This window comes from Pleuronectes platessa, chromosome 19 (assembly GCF_947347685.1).
Source record: "Pleuronectes platessa chromosome 19, fPlePla1.1, whole genome shotgun sequence".
NCBI lineage: Eukaryota > Metazoa > Chordata > Actinopteri > Pleuronectiformes > Pleuronectidae > Pleuronectes > Pleuronectes platessa.
The window spans coordinates 16,160,715-16,184,988 of NC_070644.1; the positions used below are offsets into that span (position 1 = coordinate 16,160,715).

The 24,274-nt window shown below is 43.5% G+C and overlaps 1 protein-coding gene across 1 annotated transcript; it reads left to right on the top strand.

Annotated features, from left to right (window-relative positions):
- The first annotated feature begins 1,331 nt into the window (after positions 1-1,331).
- ulk1b (unc-51 like autophagy activating kinase 1) lies at positions 1,332-23,162 on the top strand. Its single transcript, XM_053410993.1, has 27 exons — positions 1,332-1,936; positions 2,908-3,000; positions 3,425-3,466; positions 6,416-6,448; positions 7,870-7,906; positions 9,075-9,248; positions 10,968-11,041; positions 11,402-11,503; positions 12,085-12,143; positions 12,763-12,845; positions 13,217-13,267; positions 13,766-13,857; positions 14,020-14,185; positions 14,501-14,555; positions 14,720-14,806; positions 15,400-15,531; positions 15,615-15,748; positions 16,592-16,851; positions 16,943-17,130; positions 17,515-17,636; positions 17,825-17,950; positions 18,416-18,600; positions 18,938-19,122; positions 19,525-19,643; positions 19,727-19,884; positions 20,021-20,156; positions 20,384-23,162. The coding sequence occupies exons 1-27, from the start codon at positions 1,847-1,849 to the stop codon at positions 20,437-20,439; spliced, it is 3,039 nt and encodes a 1,012-aa protein (XP_053266968.1). The 5' UTR covers positions 1,332-1,846; the 3' UTR covers positions 20,440-23,162.
- Positions 23,163-24,274: the final 1,112 nt, after the last annotated feature.

A 24,274-nucleotide genomic window follows, 5' to 3' on the forward strand; every position in this document is an offset into this window, starting at 1 on the left:
ATGTATATCATCATTTTCCAAGTGGACCCTGTACTTCTCTTCCTTCCTCCTCCTCCTCCTCCTCCTCCTCCTCCTCTACCTCCTCCTCTTCCTCTTCCTCCTCCTGCTCCTTTCTTCTTCCATCTCTCAATCACCACTCAGTGTTTTCTGCCCCCATCCTCTGGACAAAGAATCAACCTCAAGGTAGCTTCAACAATCCAGATAAAAGTCATGCATAATGTAAAAGTGTCGGCCACTATGTTCTAATGAAGACCCTCAAGGTCTCACTGTCTTCCCTCCATTGTTGCTTCTGTCCATTTTATTTATGTTATTCCATTTGCAACTGCTCCACATGTCTCTCTCCAGGTTTGACTGACATTCTTTCTCATTATCTCCACCTCTCTTAGTTTCTGTCCCATAATCTTACATTTTTATTGATTTTAACTCAACTGTGTCCAAAGATGCAGTGCATCTATTTTACCACCCACTTCCTGTTCCTCCTCTTTATTCTACCCAGGGGTGAGTGTCATAAAAATAAAAGCTTATGGTCCAAAATGACAGTTTTATACGAAGCAGATAAATATGTTGTGCTCTGTTCACGTCCCCTCCAGAGCCCATGATGAGGATTGTGGGGTTGATAATGAGCATTGTGAATACCCATCACTCCATCTAGTGGCGAGTGTATCAAGAATGACTGTGAGGTCACCATTTCAGCTACAGTCAGGGGAGTAAGGTATTATTTCCTCTAAGAAAATGTGTTAATCCAAACTAGATGTGTAAAGGCCTTTAGAATGGGAAGCTTAAAGGAGCGTTTATAAACTACGCTCCAACGTTATGGAACAGAATGCTGCCAGACATCAGAGAAGCTGGTTCAGTAAACATCTTTAAAAGAAAACTTCAAACATTTCTCTTTACTTCAGCCTTCAACTGGATCTTGCATTTCCTCAGACGCTTTTATAATTTTTATCAATTTATTTTTTTTAAGTATTTACGTATATTTCTCCCCCCAAATTGTATTTATTTTTCTTTCAAATGTCATTTTACCATGTTCTTACGTTACTTAAAATCTGATCTTTTATATGAATGGCATTTTAACATATTTAATCATTTTAATCTATATTGTATGTAAGCTGCAACTCCTGTATGAAGGCTGCTATACAAATAAATACGTTTATTAATTTGATTATTGTTGTTGGGGGTCTTATTTGTAAGCACTTTATAACATTGTTATGAAATGTGCTTGTATTATGATGACTATGATGATTATTTATTTCGTGACTGAGGGCCCTGCTCGGCTGACGTCACACCTCCAGCTGTAGCCGTGCTGCGCATGCGCAGTGCGTCGGAGGCAGGCCACCGTCTGTGTGTTCGGGGGGAATCGACCCTGTGACATGTAGCTGCGGCCACGGATCGTTTTCACAGCCGCGGTGAGTCACTGATCGCAGGTCACGTCTTCTTCCAGCTGGACATCCTGCGCTCGGGTCTCAGCTCGGACGCGCCGCGCCGCGGGGACGCGCAGCTCCTGGATGTAAACAAACCGCAGCTCTGTTAAGGTGGCGCGTCACCAGCAGCTGCAGCCAGCGAGCGACTCCATCTTTTTAAAGAAAACAACATTTCCCTGCTTTTTAAGTTCGTTAACTCTGCGTCGGCTGCGCTGTCCCCGATGGAGACGAGCACCGGGCCTCGGTAGGAGCCCACAGCTCCGGGGACCATGAGAAGAGGGGAAGGTTCGATGCCCGTGGCCAGTGAGAGAGGGGCCGACCATCCGTGCTGCTGCAGCCGCCGCTGCCCACTCCTCAGCCCGCAGAGAGCCGCTGACCCGAGGCCTCCTGGTTCCTCCCGCAGGTCTTAGAGAAGAAGACTCGACATGGAGACGGTGGGGAAATTCGAGTTCAGTCGCAAGGACCTGATCGGACATGGCGCATTCGCTGTCGTCTTTAAAGGGAGACACCGAGAGGTCAGTGATCAGCCTCTTTCCCACATTAATATCTCATATTCATCCATAAACACACACACACACACACACACACACACACACACACACACACACACACACACACACGTGAACCTCCAGCAGATTAAAGGTGGTTTAAGTGATCTGTGCTCATTGTTCGTGGTGCATCGTCTTTCACTTCCCCCGGTCTGCTGTTTGTTTTCATCGTACGGCCTTAAGAGGCCTGGCAGCCCAGACAGGATGTTCTGAGAAACAAGAGCTAAAGGCTAAAAATACTGCAATTCCCCTTTTTAAATACACGTTTTATGCAGGATTGTTACTTTGTAAAGAGTCTTTACTTCTCAAGAGGCTTATAATGCACATGATGCGCGTCCAGGAGCCTGGACAATGTAAATATAGGCCAGCAGACGTGTATTGTGTCCAGAAAGCCTGAGGCTGGGGTCAGCAGAGATCATGAAGAAACACGTCCCACACTTCTAAATAAAGAATATACAGTTGAGAGTAATTTGATTAGACGCTGACGTCATCATGTATCACATCTTCTGAGAGAGAGAGAGAGAGTCAGGCCTGCAGCTGCTCTGGGGCTTCATCTGGGAATTTGCATTTCAGTCACATTGCATCTACATGAGAGGATGACACATATTGATTGTTGGAAATATGAAAGTTAAGAGTCACATGCTGCAAAAACTGCCTATTGATGTTGAGACTTCCTGTCTGATTTCAGCGAGAACCACATTTCATTAGGAAGAGAAGCGTTTACAGACCAACAATCAATATCAGTCAACAAATATGCTTTAGTTGTATACTTCACATATCCTACTATGTTAAATGTGGTAGAATCCATTGTTTCTTTTATCAATAATAGATTCAGACACGTTGAATAGCTGCGGACATTTCTACCCTTGTATCAAGTTTTCATTCACCAAGTGCAACCGTGCAAAAACAATGATTTTTCATGTGTCATGTGCTTCTAGAAACACGACTGGGAGGTGGCAGTAAAATGCATAAACAAGAAGAACCTGGCCAAATCCCAGACCCTGCTGGGGAAAGAGATCAAAATACTCAAGGTAAGTTCCCTGTTGTCCAGTTGTCATAGAATAAATACTGAGATCAGTACCCAGGGCAGAATAAGACAGTATCTGTGTCCTCGAGCAGTGTTAAACCTCAACGTGACTGATGTTTCAGGTCACTGTGATTTTCCAAGTGTTATAAAGTGTTTGTTACTTTATTTGGTTGCTTGTATAATGCTCAGCACCATATTTTGTTGTTTTGCGTTTAACGTTTGTGTATCCAGCCCCGGAGAGCAGCCAGATGTTAGAGTGAAATATGAGCAGTGATTATCTGTGCATGTTTATCTCCTCGGAACAAGGAGAAATCATCGTGAGAGTAAATGTCCCAGGAACAGCACAGGAGCCTGACTGGCTGCTGAACGTCTCTGTTAAACTCAAACACGTGCATGCACAACAATGGCTTTGCTTGTCCTTCCTGCAGGAGCTGAAACATGAAAACATTGTGGCGTTACTGGACTTTCAGGTATTTAACAACACTCTCGACACCCAAAAAAACGATTATGTCCGTTTGAACAAACCTCTGTTAACACGTTTAATCGTGGCACATTTTATTGTCCCAGTTTCCTCAGCGAGCTCTCCGAGTGGAGCAGATGGTTTTGCTGGATGTGACCCACTTCTGTCTCACGCAGCTTGAATTGTTTTGTTTTCACTCGTGTAAAATGAGGCTCTTCTGCATTTCTCTCTGTTGCTTCCTGCTCGAGCACGTTTCCTCTCTGCTTTTCTGCGTTTACAGCGAAATCCTTGTAAAAGTTTCAGACTTTGTGTCAGGTTGTGAGTCTGTCATCATCTCCCCCCCGTGTTTACATTCTGTCTGCAGTCGTGTGGCCTGTCCCTGTGGCTCTCCTTGATCAGGGCTTTCCGGGAAGTGTAGTGTCGTCCCCTTCTCGCTTGCCTCAGGCGTTTCTTCTCAAGTGTGTTTACTCCTCTTTTCGTGGAACAAGGCAGGTGCTCAGGGTTCAGATCAGGTGATTAGGTGCAAACCCCAAAAGAACACAACCTGAATCCACAATCCCAGCGATGTTGTTGCTTGTGTCCTGGTTACCAGTCGCACTCAGGCACCCCCTTCCCGATTGTTAAGATAGCACAGCCCCCACATAAATACCTGTCTTAACTCACCAGGTGCCTCTTTTGTCTTTGTAATCCACGACTCTGCCTTCTCGTCAAAAAACACGTAACAAGCAGGTTGTGCTCATCCAGGTTCAGAGAAACCTGCTCGGAACACATGTTTTTGTGTTGCAACAACGTCAACACAATCCAACTGCCTCACTATTTCCTATCATACTTTAACAGAAATACTTCTGCTCTCACTCTGTTGCTTTTTAAAATATTGAATTATATCTTTTATCCTGTATGAAATCTGCATCTTAAGTCGGGGGGGAGAGCAGATAATGTAGGTTTTTCCGAGATTTGTTCCATTGATTCAAGTTTATGTTTCATCCTCTATTGTTATCTTTAGCGTCAGAGGGCTTAGTCACCAGGCGCAGAAACGAACAGTGAAGTCGTGACTAATTATACATTGTTGTTGAATTGGTGGAGAATAGGGAATTAACTGCTTTGCCTTAGAGCTCCTCGTCAGTATCTCTGCACTCAGGTCTTTGCTCAGGCACAACCCCGAAATACTCCTCTCTCTCTAATCTTCATACCAAGTCACAGTGTCACCTCTCTGGGCATTTGAGGTTTGAACTGGTGTCTGATTACAGGTTTGTCGTCTCCCAGCAGTAAAGAGTGTAGACGTCCAGACGGGGGGGGGGGGGGGGGGGTCCTACCACTCAGCGATTTAAAACTAGGTCAGGAGGAAACGGAGTCCAAAAACAAGTAGTGGACACCAGAGAAATGCTTTTACTTTGCTTTTTACTTTTCAAATTTCCCCTGATTGTCTCACACTGAGTGACTCAGAAGTACAGAAGGGAGTTGACTAATTGGGCTGTGCTGGATTTTCTCTGAGCGCTGGGGTAATCGTCTGAGCACCACAACATTTTAGCCGTGCGACAAGTTCCTGTTTCGAAACAGGTTTTGAGCGAGGAGGGCGAGCAGCAGCTGGATCGTCTGGGCAGAGGCGATAATGTGATGTTTAGCTAAGAGACGCAGTTTCCCTGTGGAGCCCTCGCTGAGGACACTGCACCTTTTGAACCAGGAAATAGCTGCCACCTCAAAAAGAGACACAGTGCTGTCTCTCACTGTCGTGCATTGGGTCATCTGCATTTCATTCACCCACAGTGGCATCGAACTATTTTATTGCAAGTCATGGTGCAGGGAGATGGTCCCTTAGAGGAACCAGACACCTGGTCCCCGTCCATCTGCTATACAAACAAACAGGACAACCAACTGGTAGAAAGGCCTGACTCAGCTGAAACGACAGAGACGCTCTGGCCTCTGGTGGATCCAACAAGAGATGAGGTCAGAGCGTCACTCGTCTGTTGCCATGTGATAAGAGGGAGGCTCCGCTGTTTGTTCTACAGACCTCGAGCCTCGTAAAAGAAAGTAAACAGATGTTATACGAGTTGCTTTTACCTCACTGCTGTAAATTCAAGCCCCTTTCACTTTTTTTGCTGGTGTTGTGGGAGTTGACGAGTTAACGTTACAGTAAAGCACCTCTCACACTCTCTCTCTCTCTCTCTCACTGATTCACCCATTGTGTTGATAATGCTGTTGACAGCCGAGCCAACTGCTCCGATTGCTTTTGTTTTTTGGCTCAGCACGAATGTAGAACTCTGTGTTGTTGCTGTTGTTGTCACATTTCTTAGTAAAGTCAGCAAACGAACGTAAGCTCCAGGCCTCACTTTGAGTCTGGGATGGAGCTAATTATTCATTATTAATAACTATCATAACACAATCGCCATCAATGGTAATATAACAAAAAGACAAATACACAAATCGATATTTCCATCGTGCCAGTACTGTGAGGAGGTGTAACACAAATAATTGATCTGCCTAAAATTTGTAAAGTGTTTCTCTGCTGAGTTTAAAACCACAACAACCGTGACTCAGGAGCAAAAATCAATCCTTAAACTTTAGAAAAATGTACCGTGACTTATCGGTATTTGTACTTTTGATTGAGTTATTTCAAATTAGAGAAAACAGGAAATTAAAATACAAAATAAATCGAGGCCACATCATATGTTTGTGCCATAATTGATTCTTGATTTAATTTTGTCATCGTTTCAATTTAACAAACGTAGAATTCTAATCAGACTAGCAGCTTCACTTGTGTTTCTTCTTTTCCATTCTCTCTCTCTCTCTCTCTCCTTAATCCTCCTTTTCTCTGCGACCCTTTAGACTGTTGCTTATTCCTCCAAAACCAGCAGCTTAGTTTCCCCGGACGGGATCAGCCTCCCTGTTCCTTTCTTTGTCTGTCGCTGACATGTGTTTGTTTACATCCCCCCCCCCCCCCTCTTTTCTTTTCTCTCTTTAGGAAACTGTCAGCTCTGTGTACCTGGTAATGGAGGTAAGCTTGCTGTGATGGGTGTCTTTGTTTGCCGAGCAGCTGTATTGTCAGCCCCTTGCAGGCAGCTCTGACGGGGCCCGGGCTATAATTAGCTGTGTCCTCAGGCATCAAGGGGGGTAAACGACCATCAGTCAGCCATTCAGCTGCTGCAGGTTTTATTCTCTTCACCTTGGCCACATTTCATTGGTGGAGAGCCAGAGTTAAAAATATATACTTTTAAACAAATCTCTTAAGTAAATTTTAAGGAACTTTATGGTTTATTTCCTGCACATTGTTTTTCTAGCCTTCTTAAATACCATTATACTGACATATTGATCATTAATATAAAGATGGACGACATGACGGCTCCATAAAGTGAAACCACTTTTATTGGCTGCAGTATAGGTTATAAATCCTCCTTCCTCCATGTTAGTGGCAGGGACCAAACTAGTCATTTCAGATATTTCTTATCTCAATGATCTTTGTTCAAGTGTTCTTGATTTCAATAAGTTTGGTTTTAATTAGTTATTGGAGGCTATAAAATGGGGTGAAACGTTATGATATACAGCTGAGACTGAGTCACGCTGCTCAGACACGACTCTCACATATATATATACACAGTATATATTACATATATATATACACAGTATATATTATGTGAGCATTGCAAACATTACAATGCAAACATTGTTGTTGGCAAGCAGCCACGGATGTGTAAAGCCAGGCGACATTCATCAAGGGCCAAAGGCATCTTCATATCCCAAGCTGCAGGGATCACATTCACAATGAAGACATGTTCTGCTTGGAAATGTGAAAATGGTTTGGAATTTCTTTGTAGGTAGAAAAGTTCTTTATTTTGTTATGCTCCATGGATGACTGCACATTCTAAATTTATAAAAGCTTAATAAACAGCGAGTGAACGTCACGTGACGCCAGTGAAACTGACTTCACTCAGTAAATACTGTGTGTCTGTTGGATGAACATTTACATCTGCAAAGACATAATATTGACATGTTGTCACGTGTCCTTTTTAATGTCACTCAATATTTGAGATGGGCTGGAAATGATAAAATATACAGAAGTGTGACACAGATATAAATAAAGCCTGAAAGAAACAGCCGATGCATTTATTCCAACTCGTGCGATTTATTACCATCTTCACTGTTTCTGAGTTTATCTCTGCATCTTAGAGAAGGAACCTTTCAGAGCCACATCGTTCATATCAGTGATGCTGGGAATCAGAGCAAGGTTATAAATATGTAACACAGTCGTCAAGTTTCTCCTCCGGTTCTCTGCTCCCCTCAGAGACCGGGCGATGTCAAAAAATGTATTTCCTGTGTTGACACATCAGGGGTCGTTAATACTTGTGTTTTCTAACGTGATTTCTTTCTGTCTGCTTCCTTTCCCCTCCCTTCTTCTCTCCCTCTCTTTTCCAATCCCAGTACTGCAACGGGGGGGACCTCGCAGACTACTTACACTGTAAGAGCAACAATTCATCCACGTTCAGTAGAAAAACACATTGAAGCAGTTGGTGAAATATCATGTTTGTTACTTGATGACAAGGAAAATCTCTCCGCTGTGTGAAAAGCAAGATCATGAATGTTTTCACGCAAACAAGATGAACAGGTTTGAAATAATATTCTCTGTGAGTGTGTTTTATAGGGAGGAAACCATAGAAGCTATAAGATACAAATTGACATAGGAGTTGTTTATTATGATTTACAGACCAGAGAGGAGTGAGTCTCAGTGATGTGAAGCTTCTTGAGTGAATTTTCCGATTCTACCCACTAACATTGCAGAATAAAGACAGATGTTAGTGGGCTATTTGACCACTGGAGCAGTGGCTTAATATTTAGTGATTAAATATAAAAAATGCGTGAAACAACTACTTCTAGCTCTCTTCCAATACCAAAACAATTTAAAAAGTATATAAAGTAAAGTATAGACTGAACGGCAGCCACATCACTACTCTGTCTGTTCCAGTCCGACCTCAGGAAGCGACTTGTTTATCTTAAGTTTCAGAAACAGCTACGGGAACTTTATGTACCTGAGGCTAAAAATAGACTTTGACATACTGTGTAATAAAGCTCACAGAGAAACTTCCCTCCAGTGTCCTCCTGTCTGGATTCATCATACAGACAGTATGTGAGACAACACCTCTTTCCAATGAGTCAATAAACAGTTTTTCCCAGGTTTACCACATCTCATAAATCACTGGACTCTGAATAGACACATAGTTACTCTCGTCTTCTCTGACCTGCTAACATTGTCCTGTCAGGTAACCGCCCACACTCTAAATAAAGCTCCTGTTCCGATAAAAGTGGTTTTGGATTCACTTCCCACTGTGGTCAGTGAACTACAGGTTCTCCTGGATGAACCTGGCTTTTAAAACTCTGTGGAGTCAGAAAGTAATTCAAGTGAAAGGGAGGAGCTCCATGTGGCCCCACTGTGAGATGGGGGGGTCACACTGGGCCGATGTCATCAAGTACACAAATTTCTCAACAGATACATTTAGAGGTAAAATGAGGTGATCTGCAATCTGATCTACAAGATTAGGTAGGAAAATATTGTCATTTGAGAATTGAGCCTGCTCACTATACCCCCACCGATATACCAACCTTTGTTTTGATTTGTGTTTCCTCTGCAGCCAAAGGCACGCTGAGTGAGGACACCATCCGGGTTTTCCTGCAGCAAATTGCAGGGGCCATGAGGGTCCTGCAGTCCAAGGGAATAATCCACCGGGACCTCAAACCCCAGAACATCCTGCTCTCCTACCCACAGGGACGCAAGTCACACTCCACCAACACCTGCATCAAGATTGGTAGGTGTGATGGTGGGAGGAGCTTGAACTTAAGAACATCTGTAATCATGACGTATGTTGATGGGCATTGTATCACAGCACATCTGTTTCTGTTGATGACTTAGCGGAAGAAACTGCATATGGAAGAAAAACAAGTAAAAAGAAAACTACATAGATGGATAAAAGGTCAATGATCATCTAGAGTCAGTCAATAACCGACATATTACACCAAAGAAACAGGTAAACAAGCAGCTATTTGACATTATCTTAACTTATCTTCGCCCTAAATCCATAGAATCTGATGATTAAAATGGTTTAAATGTGTAAAGACGGTAAGACATAAAATATTTCTTCACTCCCGATGTGAGAAGACAGTTTGTGGGTGTACGTTGGGATTTAATGGGAAAGCACCAGGAGCCTCTACATGAGCAAACGCTAATTGAATATCGTGGGGCTCCGTATGGAAATCCCTCCAGCGCAGTAAAGCTCGTAACAGCAGTTTTATTGCAGGAGGCCCTCCATAAGGATTTTTTTTATCCCAGGGCAATTGATTCCACTAAGATTAGAAGACTAATCTTGTTAGAGGAAATTTATTAGATGATGCAGATCATTTTTACATTTTCCTCCGGCGGTGTTTGGAGTCTGGCTCTGACACGGCACACCAATGGAAAAATACCAATAGGGAGAAAACCCATTCACAGATACATGAGGCATGTGTCTGTTTGACCCCGAAATATTACGTTTGTGTAACAGCAGGTAATCACCATGAAGTTAAGTGTCATGTCCAAGTACAGTGTTTGTGCGTGTGTGTGTGTGTGTGTTGCTCGGATGTTTGGGAACTCGGCTAATCCTTAAGCCTGTTAATTCTTTTATTCTCCTCTGGAGAGAGTCGGTGGCCCAGCGGGACTGAAGTCTGACGCTGGTGTCGGGCTCAGTCACAACAGTGTGTTATAATCCTCATGGCTGCAGGAAAAACACACACACACACACACACACACACACACTGTACTTACACAGATGCAGGTATACACATGCACATCATTGGTGAAGCAGGGGATTAATAGAATAGATTTGTTGACTCTTTTAATAGGCAGCATGCTGGTGCTTAAGGAAGTTAGGTAACCTTTGTCTCAGAATCAGAAGGTAAAGTCTCTGAGTATATATATATATATGTATATGTTCTGAGATCCATTCAGCTGAGATCCTGTAGCAGAAAAAAATTACTTTTTCTGAGCAGTATCATGAGCTCAGTTTTTCTTAGGGAAGGTCTTTTCTATTTTTACCTCCACCAAGGAGGGTTTGTTTTCAGCCCTGTTGGTTTGTTGGTTTAGAAGGATTATATCAAATGGACTGAACAGAGATCTGGATGTGTGATTTAACTCAGGGAGACAGTTGGGCCTTGGCTGAGGTTTATGCTGGACCTGGTGGCATTCTCATTGAAAACAAATAGACCAATCTGCTGAGAATCGACAAAAATGACTTTTCCAGAGCACTATGAGCTCTTTCTCTTGTTCAGCAGCCATCTGCAGTTTTTCTTTAGAAAGGTCTTTTCAATTTGTTTCTCTTATTTAATCATTTTGTTTCCGTCCCCGGGATCAGAGCCATGTCTGGATAAAGATTCAGCTGCATTTGCTTCTTGCACCAAATGTTAACTCATCCATCTTTTGCCTCTACTTGTTCTTTATCCTCCACTTCCTCCCTCCCTACCTACCTCCCTCCCTCCCTCCTTCTTCTATGCAGCGGACTTTGGCTTCGCCCGGTACCTTCAGACCAACATGATGGCGGCTACGCTCTGTGGCTCTCCTATGTACATGGTAACCACGTGTTGTTGTTTTTTATATATTCAGGAAAAACAGCCAAAGTCATCACTGTGTCAAAGTTTCAGTTGGTTGATCAACCCGAGCAAATTCTGATTTCATGGCTTCTGTGTGTTCATTCATAGCAAAGGTTAACAGGGTCCATTATGGTCTGGGAAGGTTTCTGTATTTTTAGTTTAAAAAATAAAGGATGTTTTGTCATTTCTGAGACTTTAATTTGTATCTTAGTATTAAACAGCAGAGCTCTAGTTCTTGGTAATTGAAACCCATCTCTAAAAGAGTCCAGCATAACAAACAGTAATGCAGCTCTGTCCTCCAGCAGTAATTATGAAAATGTTCATGTTTTTCCTTCACCAGGCCCCTGAGGTAATTATGTCCCAACACTATGATGCCAAGGCGGACCTGTGGAGTATAGGGACCATCGTGTTTCAGTGCCTGACAGGAAAGGCTCCTTTTCAGGTAAACACGTCGGATTCATCGGTTGCATGCATCGCAGATCATCTTCTTCATTTCCCTCCATGTAGCATAGACTGACTCTGATTTTATGAAGATAGTTAGAAGTGACCTCATTCTGTTGCTTGAGAGTAAACTCACGAGCTGTCTCCTCCATTCAGATCATGTGAGAAACGAGCAGGGACCCGGTGACTTTTAAAATGCTGAACAAGATGAAAGATGAAACTTTTCGTGAAACTTATCTTATCTAAACATATCTTAACCAGCTCAGCAGCATTTCAGAAGCTTCCTGACTGTGAGGCTTTGTTTCACTGCCTCGTTAACAGGCATTTTTAAACACGCTCTGTGGAATCTGTGCAATGGCGACGCACTGGTTATAAAATGCATGTGACTATAGGATGACACTGTGCTACTGCTTTGTAAATATCTTTTAAAAAGTGGCTTTAGTCCCTCTTTATACTTTATATGGAATTATTTCGTTGTTTTGTATTGTTTTTATGCTTTTGTGAAGTAACCAGAGAGTGTGGCATAAGTGAGCTCATCCTTATCAGTATTGTTATGTCTCTCCTGTCCTCGGTCATCTGCAGGCCAGCAGCCCTCAGGACCTGCGGCTGTTTTACGAGAAGAACAAGAGTCTCAGCCCAAAGTGAGTTAGAGTTGCACTGACATGACAACATGGTTATATTGTTATTTGGTAGACGTCCTGGAAATACTGAACTTAACCATTGTTTCTGCTGTTGTTTTGTGTTATTTGCTCATCACAAATTAGCACATTTCCTGTAATGCACCTTCAGAGTAAAATAACAACGAAAAGGGAAGTTCTGGCCAAAATCTGATTTTTAGAGCTAACCCCCGACGTGCAGTTTGCAAATCTCACCTTTAGAGATGCTACCAGCTGGGCTGTTCCAACAGCTGAACAGCAGTTAGTTTACAACGTGGTCGAAGATGAGGAGCCTCCAACAAATCACCCCCCACCCACTCTTTCTAAAGCACAGGCTCTGCAAAGGTTTAAGATTCTTATTGAAAGCCTGTCTGAGACTCTTTTGAGGAGGAACCTGGACACACACACAAATATATGGAACAAGTCATTATCAAATCATTATTTAATTTAATTACTAAACGACTGATTTCACTGCAGCTAAATGTGTTTCCTTATCAATAACAACAGATTTCTGTCATTTTTTGTGACCTTGACAGATTCCCCTTGAGTTTCTCTTTTCTTCTGCACAGCAGCAAACAATAATTGCGCTGTTATGTGTTCGCAGCATCCCCCGAGAGACGTCCAGTCATCTGAGGCAGCTGCTGCTGGGTCTGCTGCAGCGCAGCCACAAGGACCGCATGGACTTTGGTGAGTGGACATCACAATGAGAGGTGCTACAGTCAAATGAATAGAGCCGTGAGGTGCAGTGAGTTTTCACCGATAACCTGAAACGTACATTCTGTCATGAACGGGTCGGGATATGTATTTGTGGATAGTGATCTAGTTACCCAGGCAACAGACGTGAGAAATATTCCTGTGAATGTGACGTTTCCACTCAATGAAGAAGTGTTAGATTATGAAACATCACCCACAGAGAAGAACACTGTGCATGTGTGTGTGTGTGTCTGCATATTGTCTGCATAAGAAATCATTGTGTTTGCATCTTGTGCTCCTGGTTACATAAATTCTCCTTTTCCACAAGAGTCTGCTCATCACATTTTCTCTTCTGCTGTTTGTAGATGAGTTCTTCTCTCATCCTTTCCTGGAGGCGAGCTCGTCAGTAAAAAAGAGTAAGTAAGAATTAATATTATGGTGCCTCAAAGAACCTTGTTTGGATAATTCTCACTAAAACACAAGTGAATATAAACAATCCTCAGTAAACATGCCCCCCCCAAATCATGTCATCCTTCAAAATCCATGAGTTATTATCGTAGAATCAATGGAAAACTTGGAAAAACACTCACTAGTTAAAGGAAATTGGCATATTTGTGTAAGTGCAAAACTTCATAGCTCTTTCAAAATAGAATGTAACCCAAATTGAAATTATATCAAGATAAACATTTTCATCCACTTGATACACTAATTGCATTGTATTCCATTGTACACCCATAGAGTTATGAACCTGCTAAAAACCTAGTGTAGTTCCATTAGCAGCACATACACGTGTCATGGTAAGTGACCTGGAGACTGGTCCTGTAAACAAACTTTCTGCTTACGCTCAGTTTCTCTCACCTTTTGTTTCCTCGAGTTTTCTAACAATTATGTTGTGTGCATTTTTTCTGCCACAGCGACTCCGGCTGTGACCATGACCTGTTTCCCGAGCTCTGCGTCAGCCAGCTCCTGCAGCAGCTCCTCCACCTCTCATCTCGCTTCACCACCGGTTTGTGTTTATTGTTGTACCCCCTGCCTCTCTGTAGTTCTTCTGTCTGTACCTGAGTATTTATAGTTGTGTGTTCTTTATGTGCAGTCAATGCCTGTTTGTCCTCCTCTCACTCTGTGCTTCTTTGTTTATCTGCTTCTTTCCATCTCTCCATCCCTGCAGCAGTCTCTTGCTGAGGTCCAGCACTTGCGGGCCAAAGCTCTGGCCTCCCCTACCCAGGAGGCCACTGGTTTTCTCCTCAAGGACTCGTCTGGGGGGGGCGGCAGCAGCAAGAACTCCTCCTCCTGTGACACGGATGACTTTGTCATGGTGCCGGCTGACTTCCCCGGTAAGAAAACAGTTTTTCATGAAATCTCTTCCTAAATGTCAAACACAGCTGTGCACAGTCCCAGCTTTGGCTCCAGCTCCACTGGATGAAGTATTTGAAGTTTAAGTCTATATATTTTTTATAGACTGGCTTTATGTGGCATTTACAGCGTTTCATAAGCTCTTTTTTGTGGAGTAGTGATGCGCGGATGCAGTTAGAACCTTATTTTTTTCAGACTTTGTTCAGAATGTTTCTTATTCATTTATTAAATTGTACAAAACAAATGAAATCGAACTTTTGACTCCTCTTTGATTTGTTTTTCTTCTTGTTTTCCAGCCGCTGAGCTGACATGTGAGAGTAAAGTGCTGCAGGACAGCCTGATGAACAGTGGGTAAGTGGGATTGGTCATCATCCTTTAGTTCCATCAATTTTACATTATAAAGTGAAATTAATTGATATTCATTTATTAGATTTATATTAAAAGTGAGAACATATTTTCCCTTAAGACGTTGCACCTTAGTAAACGTGTCACGATGTGTCTCCTGTTTCTTTCAGCTCTCTTCTTGCCTCTGCTGGTCTGTGCAGTCAAGTCAAAACACCCCCACACTCGCCCCCCCACAGCGGCTCTCCCAGTCCTGTCAGGTAACAGCACTGAGCTGAACGTCTACGTTAGTGGTCATGCAGGTTTAGAAACTAGAACACGTGGTCGGATGGAATACTGGAAATTCTCTGACACTCATTTTATGCTAATGAGTCGACTCAAGCTGAAAGAATATACTAAATAGAAATACTGATAATTATCAAAGAAATGTGAAGGTAGATTATGATGCTATGTGTATTTTAATTATTTTGATTTATGATTATTTTGCTTTCAGGATGAATTTGTATGTTGAGAATAACCACGGGGATCAATGTTGAATCTGCATAAAATCCACATTATGCAAATACTGAAAATTGAAAACATTTCCGCTGAACTTTTAGGATCAGAAAACAATAAAATGATAGATTTTAAAATATCTTTAATTAAAAAATCATGTTTTCTTTACAAACACTCAGTTTGGTTAATAACATTGAGTACTTTTACACTGACTCCTCCACATTGAAACACACACACACACACACACACACACAAACACACGCAGACACACACGCAGACACACAGACACACACACAGTGTCTCATCTCGACTGACAGTTTCCCTTGGCACACTCTGTTCCTCTCACTGTTGCTGACAGGCCCAGCCAGTTCTCGGGAAGTAGCTATGGAAACCACAGCAAGTCGTCGCCTATCCCAGTTCCCACTCAGGTCCAGAACTACCAGCGCATGGAGCAGCATCTGCAATCTACTAAACAGGATGGCTCACCACGGTCTGTACACACACACACACACACACAATGCACACACACAATGCAGATGAATGAATGAATGCTCATGAAGGTGTTGTCCTCAGGTTGTCGACCCCGGTGCGGCGCTGCAGCAGTGGAAGCCCGTTCGGACCTTCACCACCACACCTGCAGGCGACTGTCACCGCGACCCGCAGACTCTCGCTGGGAGGCGCTCGGACTTTCCAGCTCTCGCCTCAAGGTAGCTCAGAGGATAGTGTTCACTTTCAAAATCACGTTTGCAGATGCAGGTCACACAGTTTCCCCCAGAAAACTTTATCTAGGCCTGTGTATTGAATACAAAGCTCCAGGGAGCATTTTGTTTGTTTGTTCTATTGTAGCGGAGCTGTGTTGAATCAATGAGTCCAACCAATTGATTAGCTCAGCATTGCCCTCGTGTCTACTTGTGACCACTCGTTATGGGCTGTGGATTTCTACTGTGTAATTCAGCAGGGACAGTTTTATTTGAAGGGTTTTTAGAGGCTTGAAAGGGTAAAAGATTTCAGTCTCTCACATAAAGAGATAAAAACATAAAAGTCAGAGAGAAAAATGGACCCAAGTCTTTTAGAACTTGGTTCTTTTATCAGCTTTTGACCCTGCAGATTTATTTTGGGACATCTTTGGGTGTCCTGATGAGCAAGTTGGGAACTCAATGGATTACTTGATGAAAACTTGCATCGATTAATCCTTTAAGCTCCTCATATCTGAGGGATTGAATCAGATATCTTCAGGTTCGGAAGTGTTTGTTGGATAAAACGAGTAATTAAATGATTTTGGTCGGTAGTTTTGAAAGTTATTGGTTGAGAAGATGAACCGCCCACACACACAGACACCCTGTCGTCTCCTCAGCTGTCGGACATTCATGCCAGCAGGGCAGTGGGAGAGTCAGGCAGGACTTGTCTCTGCCATCTCTTTGTAGATCTGTTGTTATCTTGTCTGGTCTGACATTTAAAAAATGTTTGCAACACCACCTTCCATCTAAAATGACAAAGAAAATATTTATCTATAGATCCTGACCTCCTTCTGCCCCCCCCTTCTGTTGCAGCTCCTCAGCACGCGGAGCCCCGGCCGACTTCTCAGCAGCACCCGCAGAGGGCAGGACTGGGAACCCGGCTCCACAGTGCCCCCTGTCTTTCCGAGTGCGTCACTGGTGGCGCCAGGCAGAAGATCAGGAAGCAGCACTCGGACCCGGTGGTCGGCCCCTCGTCGGGCCTGATGACCGTCCGCCCCTTACACTCGTCCCCCAGGCTGAGCGAGCTGATGCAGCGCAGCCCCCTTCCCACCATCCTCGGCTCCCCCTCGAGGGTCAGTGGGCTCCGTTGAGATACACAGCACAGGAAGAACACATCGAGCAGCCGAATCCGACCTCTGATATATCAAAACTGTCTCTCCTCAGGTCATCCCTCCGTTTGAATTCCCCAAGCCTCCCAGCTCTCCGAACCTGATGACCTTCCTCACGCAGCAGGGTCTGGTCTTCGGCTCTCCGTGCAGCAGGACTGCCCCGTCAGAGCCCAGAGACCCAGGACAGCAAGCCCAGACCCAGGTCATCCACCGACTGAACGATGACCCCAAGAGCTTTGGGAGGTTAGTTAGTTGTTTTTGCTTTTGTTCACCCACAGATACAAGACACATTTTATTATGGTTTCTATTTTAGAGCTGGAAATATATCGTCTTTCTTAAACCATTCATTGCTGGGCTTGAATTGTGTTTTAATGTTATTTCATGTTCTGATTTGTTATTATAGCATTTCCAGCATAAGTAAATCACATTTTATCATAGAACCTGAAGATCTGTTTTATTTCAGGGCAGGGATTAGAAAAAACAAAAGTATGGGAGGAAATAAATAGCTAAACAAATAGTTATAATACATATTTAACAAGGATGTTGGTTTAATTTGTTCATTTTATTATTATTTTTTAGTTTATTTGCTCCTATGTTCTCCGTTGCCTCCCCATCTTTCCTGTGCAGGTCTCAGAGTGCCAGCCGTCTGTCTGACATGCTGCTGATGGCTGCGTTTGGACCGGGCGGACCTGGGGGTGAACGAGGCAGCACGGAGAACCTGACCCCTGACAAAGCCATAGAAATAACAGGTGGGCGACTCTAGTTGATATACAGGGTTTGTATGCAGTGAGATCTCCCTTTTTTAGTCGCTTAGTCTGATTATTAGATACAAATTACTTGTACACACTTCTAAGTATTCTGAAAAACTATAACTCTCCGTTGAGGTCAATGATATATTACCTTGACCTTTTATTCAATCCTCTTCTCTCTCCTCTAGTGACCCCCGGTGGTGGGGTAGGCCTTGCACCTGGATCCATTAGCCCTGCACAGGTGGTTTTCACTGTGGGCTCTCCTCCCAGCTGCAGCACCCCACCTCAAATCTCCAGACAGAGGAAATACTCAGGTATCACATGCACACGAGTTATTTGTTTTAATGTTGCCTCTGCAGCAAGTGGGAATCAAACCACACATCCGCAGCAACTTTAATATTCTGCTCCACGTGTTCTTCAACACGGAGCACCGGGAAGCTGCTGTTTTTAATTTCCATGATGTGAAACTTAATTAAAGTGATGGTTTAAAACATCCAGGGTTGATTTCCAGCTGACCCAAGATTTAAATGAGCTGTGGAGAGATTTAGTTCCACTCAGGGAGTAATAACCCAAATTACTGCTTTTCCTAACACACAATTTTCCAATTGGTAATTTGAGTATTTATGGCAATAAAAACTAACTTAGTGGCTTGATCATTATTTTTAATGCAGCTATTCATTTGAGAAATAACAAGCAGCTGAGCTGTGGTCCGCATGCTGATTTACCTGTTTATTCAAGAGCTATTGAAATGAATGGTTCTCTTTCTCTGACCCCTGCAGGCTCCTTCATATCAGTCAGCCCCGCAGGCTCCTTCACGAGCCGCTATCCTCAGACAGGCACCTATCTGGACGGCTTCGAGGCTCCTTCCAGTCCTCGCTACAGTTTCACTGATCCCATCACAGCCAACATGGGAGGCCCAGTAACCTTTGAGGCACCGGAGCTGCCTGAGGAGACGCTGATGGAGGTGAGGAGCAGGTTTCACTCTCAGCTCTGGAAAGTAGAGATAAAGGAGTCATCACTTTTTATTCTAAGCATGTATGAAGTGATGATTTTTTTTTTTTGCATCAATCTGGGGATTTGTTCAGCTCCCTTCAAGTGAGTGTGGAGAGAATATTCGAATAAAAGACAGCATGGGGTTGTTCGGGTGCCTGTAGCTCAAGTCAAAATGCCTTCAGACTGTTTGACATAGTCCCCATCTGTTTTCCTCCGTTTCTAATTCTACCATGAAATTGTCTCCCTCTCCTCCTCTCTCCATCTGACGACCCCCCCCCCCCCCCCCCCCCCCCTCTGTCGGAGCGCAGCAGGAGCACACGGACACGGTGCAAAGCCTCCGTTTCACACTGGACTTCGCCCGCTGCCTGATGGAGGTGGCCGGGGCCCGCGGTATTGCGACGGTGGGGGAGCAGCTGGAGGTTGCTCAGGCCTGCCTCGTTCAGCAGCAGAGCCTGGTGGCCGATCAGATAAGCTCGCTGAGCCGAGAGTGGAGGTGAGGCCACATCAAGTCAGGCTGGGAGTCTTTGTGCTGATGGCAGTGATACTGTTAATTCCCTCTGAAGGGAAAGATACTTCTGGCTTTGCACAGTAACTAAGCAAATTAGTAAAAAGATTTCTACACTGAGATTTTCAGCAGGCAGTGAGCACATGTGCCGAGTCTACTCGAAACCTTTTTTCTGAATGCAGAGTTGCACCATAGCAAATAGAGACTGAAATGCAATCGGCTGACAGGTTTCTGTTCTGCTGAGTAGTGGCCTGAGGAGTTGGAATGTAGAGAAAGAGGAAGATTTAGATCAGTGGACGCGATTCTTGTTTTTAAAGACAGCTGGTGGCAGAGATTGTGTTCCACAGCTTACGTTTTATAATGTGTGTGTGTGTGTGTGGGTTTCCGCAGTCATGCAGAACAGCTGGTCCTCTACCTTAAGACTGCAGAGCTCGTGTCCACTGCCTTACACACAGCCATGGAGCAAGTGAAACAGGGCAAACTCTACCCATCCGCTACAGTCAAACAAGGTATGACCCATTTCCTCAGATAAGAGAGAGATGTGGCACATGTGTCGGAACTCATTTGTTCTTAATTCTCTGTCCTTCCACAGTCGTGAGGAGACTGAACGACGTGTACAAGTCCAGCGTGGCGTCCTGTCGCACGCTCAGCACCCGTCTGGAGCGCTTCTTTTCCAGGAAGCACCGTCTAATGGACCAAATCACCTCCATCACAGCAGAGCGGCTGCTGTTCAGCCACACCGTGCAGATGGTAAAGCTTAGCAGGAATCAGTCAGACGCTGTATCTCTTGGCATTCAGTTACTAACTAGTGTTAGTTACAACTCGAATGTGCTCTATAATTATTATTCTGACCAAGGCTCAAATCAAGCTGCTGTTGTCTTCTCAGGTTCAGGCTGCTGCACTGGACGAGATGTTCCACCAGGGGGAAGCATCGGTCCTGCGCTACCACAAAGCTCTGCTGCTAATGGAGGGCTTGTCTCTGCTGCTCACTGAACAGGACGACATCCTCCGTGTTAGCAAGTGTAAGTATGTCCATCGGCTCATCTTACACAAAGCAGGGGGCCATGTCCACTTAGCTCCCGGTGCCTTCCATGAAATATTCATCCCTGCACCATTTTTCTCTGATGTTAAAGTGGATATTTCCGCCTGGGCAGGTGTCACAGAGCTGAAGCTGCTCAGACACAACAAACCTGCCTGTTCTTTACGGACGTGACACTGACACTTTCCCTGTTTCTTTGTGTGTCTGCAGGTAAGGAGTGCATTGAACGCCGCCTCACCGCTTTGCAGTCGGGACTCTGTGTCTGAGAGTCGGACTTCTGCACGGTGCTTGTCACCAGCGAACTAGATGTCCACCCATGTGACTTGGATCTCAGTTTCCAAATACTTCAGTCTCCACAAAATCTTCTGTTTTCACCAAAGCCTCCAGCTCTTCGAATGGCTTTGTCTGTTTGGACAGCAGCAGTGACTACCCCCCCAACGGCTCAGTGCTGGACATGAAGCACTCGGGCTGTAAATGAATGTCCGCGCTCTGTTCTCTGTGAGAGGACTGTGCTCATGGCACTCAGGATGGTATTTTTTTGGATTCCTCTCACTTGGCGTAAACACATCTTAGGAGCAACTATTGCCAAGTATCCACGTTCAGCTCTTAACTAAATATAACCACCTAGCTCTGTAAGAAGTAAATATAGGCTACACGCTTCAAATTTGCAATAAGCAAATCTGTAGATAAGATCAGTAGCAGGAGGGAGGGACCAGTGTTCTGCTGCGCACCTACATGATGGACGTTTGCTGATGAAATCCAGGAGAGAGTCATGCTCATCACACGTTTCTTTGTCTTATACCTCGGTTTGTTCTGTCTTGTTTTTATCTTATTGTGACTAGTTGAAGGGATGTAAATAAGAAGATGTGGCAGTCGGTGAGCGGAGGCACGTACAGGTACTTTTACAAAACAGTTGCCAAAAAAAATACTTTTTAAAATGCAGTTTTGTTTTTGCTTTATGTTTGATTTACTAACCTGGTTTGGGAAAAACTGAAATACTTGTGTTGACATTTTATTGATTCTATACTCGCTCAAGACCAAGATCCTCTGAATAAAACAGCAGGATAATAAAGCCTCATGTAGAAAATGAGCCCATCTAATCCTAAACCGTGCATGTTACAGTTTTTAATTCAAGAGGGACTGAAACTGGTCTGTTAGCGTCCCTGATCACAATCACATTGATGCAACTGGAGGTGTTTACATCAGGAGTTGAGATGTCGCTGTCGGATTCTGTATTTGGTCTTTTTATGTTTTATCTGTCAATAATGTCAGAGAGTTCGCAAGTATAATCAACTTTGAATGCAGCGCTGTCAGGAGAGAGACACCGTCAATATTATCCTGACGTTAGCTACCTAACATTTATGACTGATCGGGGGGGCTAAATGTTTTTTGCACTGTTAAAGTACTGTAGCTTGAGTGGAACATGCTGAATAGTTTGTGGACATTGCTGGACAGATTTTTTTCTCATGTAGAGATTTTCTACTTCCCTACTTTTAGTGCAGTATTAGTTGAGTTACTGTCCGAAGCTGATGCGTGTTAGATGTGTGAGTGTTGACGAAGAGATAAGCTATGAAACCGTAGGAGGATTTATTCAGGACAAATAGAAGGAAAAGGAAAAATTAGCTTTACACTGAAAAACAAAAAAAAGATTTGCATCAATAATAGTGCTGTGTTTTATTTGAGAGTAGCTAGTGGGTGGTGATTGTGTTTGGTTTTCTAAAAAAAAGTGACGTGTTGATTTGGAGTGCTATTTTTATTTGTGCAATGCTGATATGGACCTTCGACCATACATCCCCTTAACTCCCCTGAACTGTGGGCCAATGGGAAAGGTCAACTTCTACTTGAGTTGCTTTGGAGGAGACGTTTCCGTGTGTGCATGCGTGCATGAGTGAAGTGAAGTGAAGTGGTGGCGTTTGAAGTATTAAAGTTGGATTTTCCCACTTTTTTACATACAAAACCAAATCCACGGACAAATCGAGTGTTCCTTTTGTGTGCCAGGGCCAGGACGACATTCTTTTCCCTGAGGTGAATCGTCCTGTTGTTTGTTGTCACTTTATTAAGAGGGTGAATAAGTTAATATTTTATCATTTTTGTGGTGAGGACTGAAGACGAGATGGTGAAGCCAGTGTGGCAGCAGCAGCAGAAAACAGAGGAAAGGGTGTATTTGATTTGTGGCCTTTTGTGTTTTGTCAGAGATCTCTTGTCTGAAGTTTTCTTTGACGCGACTCTACCGAGAACATTCTCCGTGTGTATTCATCGTTTCTGTGAGTGTACATTCCGTATTTCAGCTCATCCACAGACTCCACACGTGATGCTGTGTTCAGGCAGGACACTGTGACTATGTCTCAAGAGATGGTAGCAGAGGGTGATGGCCTCTTTTCTAAAAACCAGATGCATGTGTCACTTTTTCTGTTCCCTACAATCATTGCTGTCAGCCGTCCTAATGACAACGAGGGGCTGGTAACTGCCATGAGGATCATTTGTGCAACAGCTGAAATATACAATGATAGGAGAACAACAGGACAAGCAACTTTCCACTCTGCTGAAGTGTCCTCAAGCAAGTAATTGACTCTACCAGCTCTTGGATTGCTGTTTAAAGTGACATTTAATGTAACCATCATAAGGATTAAGCCTTTGCTCTGTGCACTCCCAAGATAATCTGTCATACTCTCTCCGTATGTTTGCAAAGAACATACCTGAATGTTTTTAATTTTCATGTTTTGATTTCCCGTTTTTCTGTATTTCCTGTACATATTGTAAATTAAGTTATTGTTGTTATTGTATATATATATAAACAGTATAAATGACGCTGCAGGCATAGAGAGGGCAGAACCATTGCACCTGCACATTTCCAAAGAAAACGCCTCCTTCTTCCACGTTGTCACCAGAGCAGTTTAAAGCTGTGGGACACAACCTCAGCGTCCCCGTGTGATGTAACCTTCACTGTTTGAGAGTTGCAACATGAATAAAGTGAAAGGACAGGTCTTAAGATGATGTGAGTTTTCTATGCTGATGTTTCACCTCTGATATGAAGATATTTGATTTATTTTTTGTCAAGCAGGAATCTTTTTATGACACTTTAATTTGCTAAATCCTCAACCTCACCATGGCTGCTTTGGTCTTGGAATAAATCAGATTACTCAATTGTCCCTGTTATCTGTGGGATAAAGCCTCTATCGTGCCGCTGACCTATTAAACCCAGTGTAAAGGGACTTAATATAAAGACCACTTAAGGGAACATACCAGTGTTTTAACATTGCTCACATAAGCCTCTTACCTCCGCCAAAGAGGTTCAGTTAGATTTGCATTTGTTTGTGTGTTTGTCTGTTTAATAATCAAATTTAATAAGTTTTCTTTGCCTCCAATTTAGATTGTGTAAAACATTTATTGTAACTGCTCCAAAATCACTTTTCTGTAAAAAATGTAATTTACACGACAAAGACTTTACAAAGATAAGATACAACTTAATTGATCCGCACACTCTCAAAGGTGTTTAGTTTGTCCAGTTTGGGCTACTGTAAAAAACATGGCAGCCTCCGTAGAGAGGGTCCGCCCCTGATGTAGATATAATGTTTAATATTTAGGCTCATTCTACAGTAAAGAAAACAAATTGGCAAATTTTATATGATTGATAAACACTAGTGAAAACAACACTAGTGTGTATTTATATTTAAATGTCGCCAATAGATCCGTTTGACCTAAATCCTACACTCTGAACTTTCAAGAATGTTTTGTGCCTGACACTGGGTACCGCCCCTCAACTACATCCACCAATCAGATAGTTAATTTTAAACACTCCACCACGTTTGATTGGTGGACGGCCCTCCCAGTCCTGACGGAAGGAGGCGGGACTTGTCTTGAACTCGGGCAATCTGACTGGACGCCCGGTTGTCACGGCAACGTTGTGTATGACCGTGACTGAAGCGCGTGTGAACTTCGAAAGTCATTCTGGGTAATTAAGGTGTTTACAAGCAACAGGCTGCTGCTAACTCACTAACTAGCTAACTAACTAGCTAGTTGATACTGGTACCGTTAGCTTGTCCTCACTGGGAGCATGGTTGTAATGGCAAACACAGTTAGCTTGTGGTGCTAGCTCGGATG

Excerpts from the sequence above, each read along its gene's own strand:
- ulk1b (XM_053410993.1), top strand. The coding sequence starts at position 1,847 with ATGGAGACGGTGGGGAAATTCGAGTTCAGTCGCAAGGACCTGATCGGA. Across the intron at positions 12,846-13,216 it reads CAAGGACCGCATGGACTTTG|ATGAGTTCTTCTCTCATCCT; the intron begins GTGAGTGGACAT and ends TGCTGTTTGTAG. Across the intron at positions 19,644-19,726 it reads ATCCGCTACAGTCAAACAAG|TCGTGAGGAGACTGAACGAC; the intron begins GTATGACCCATT and ends GTCCTTCCACAG.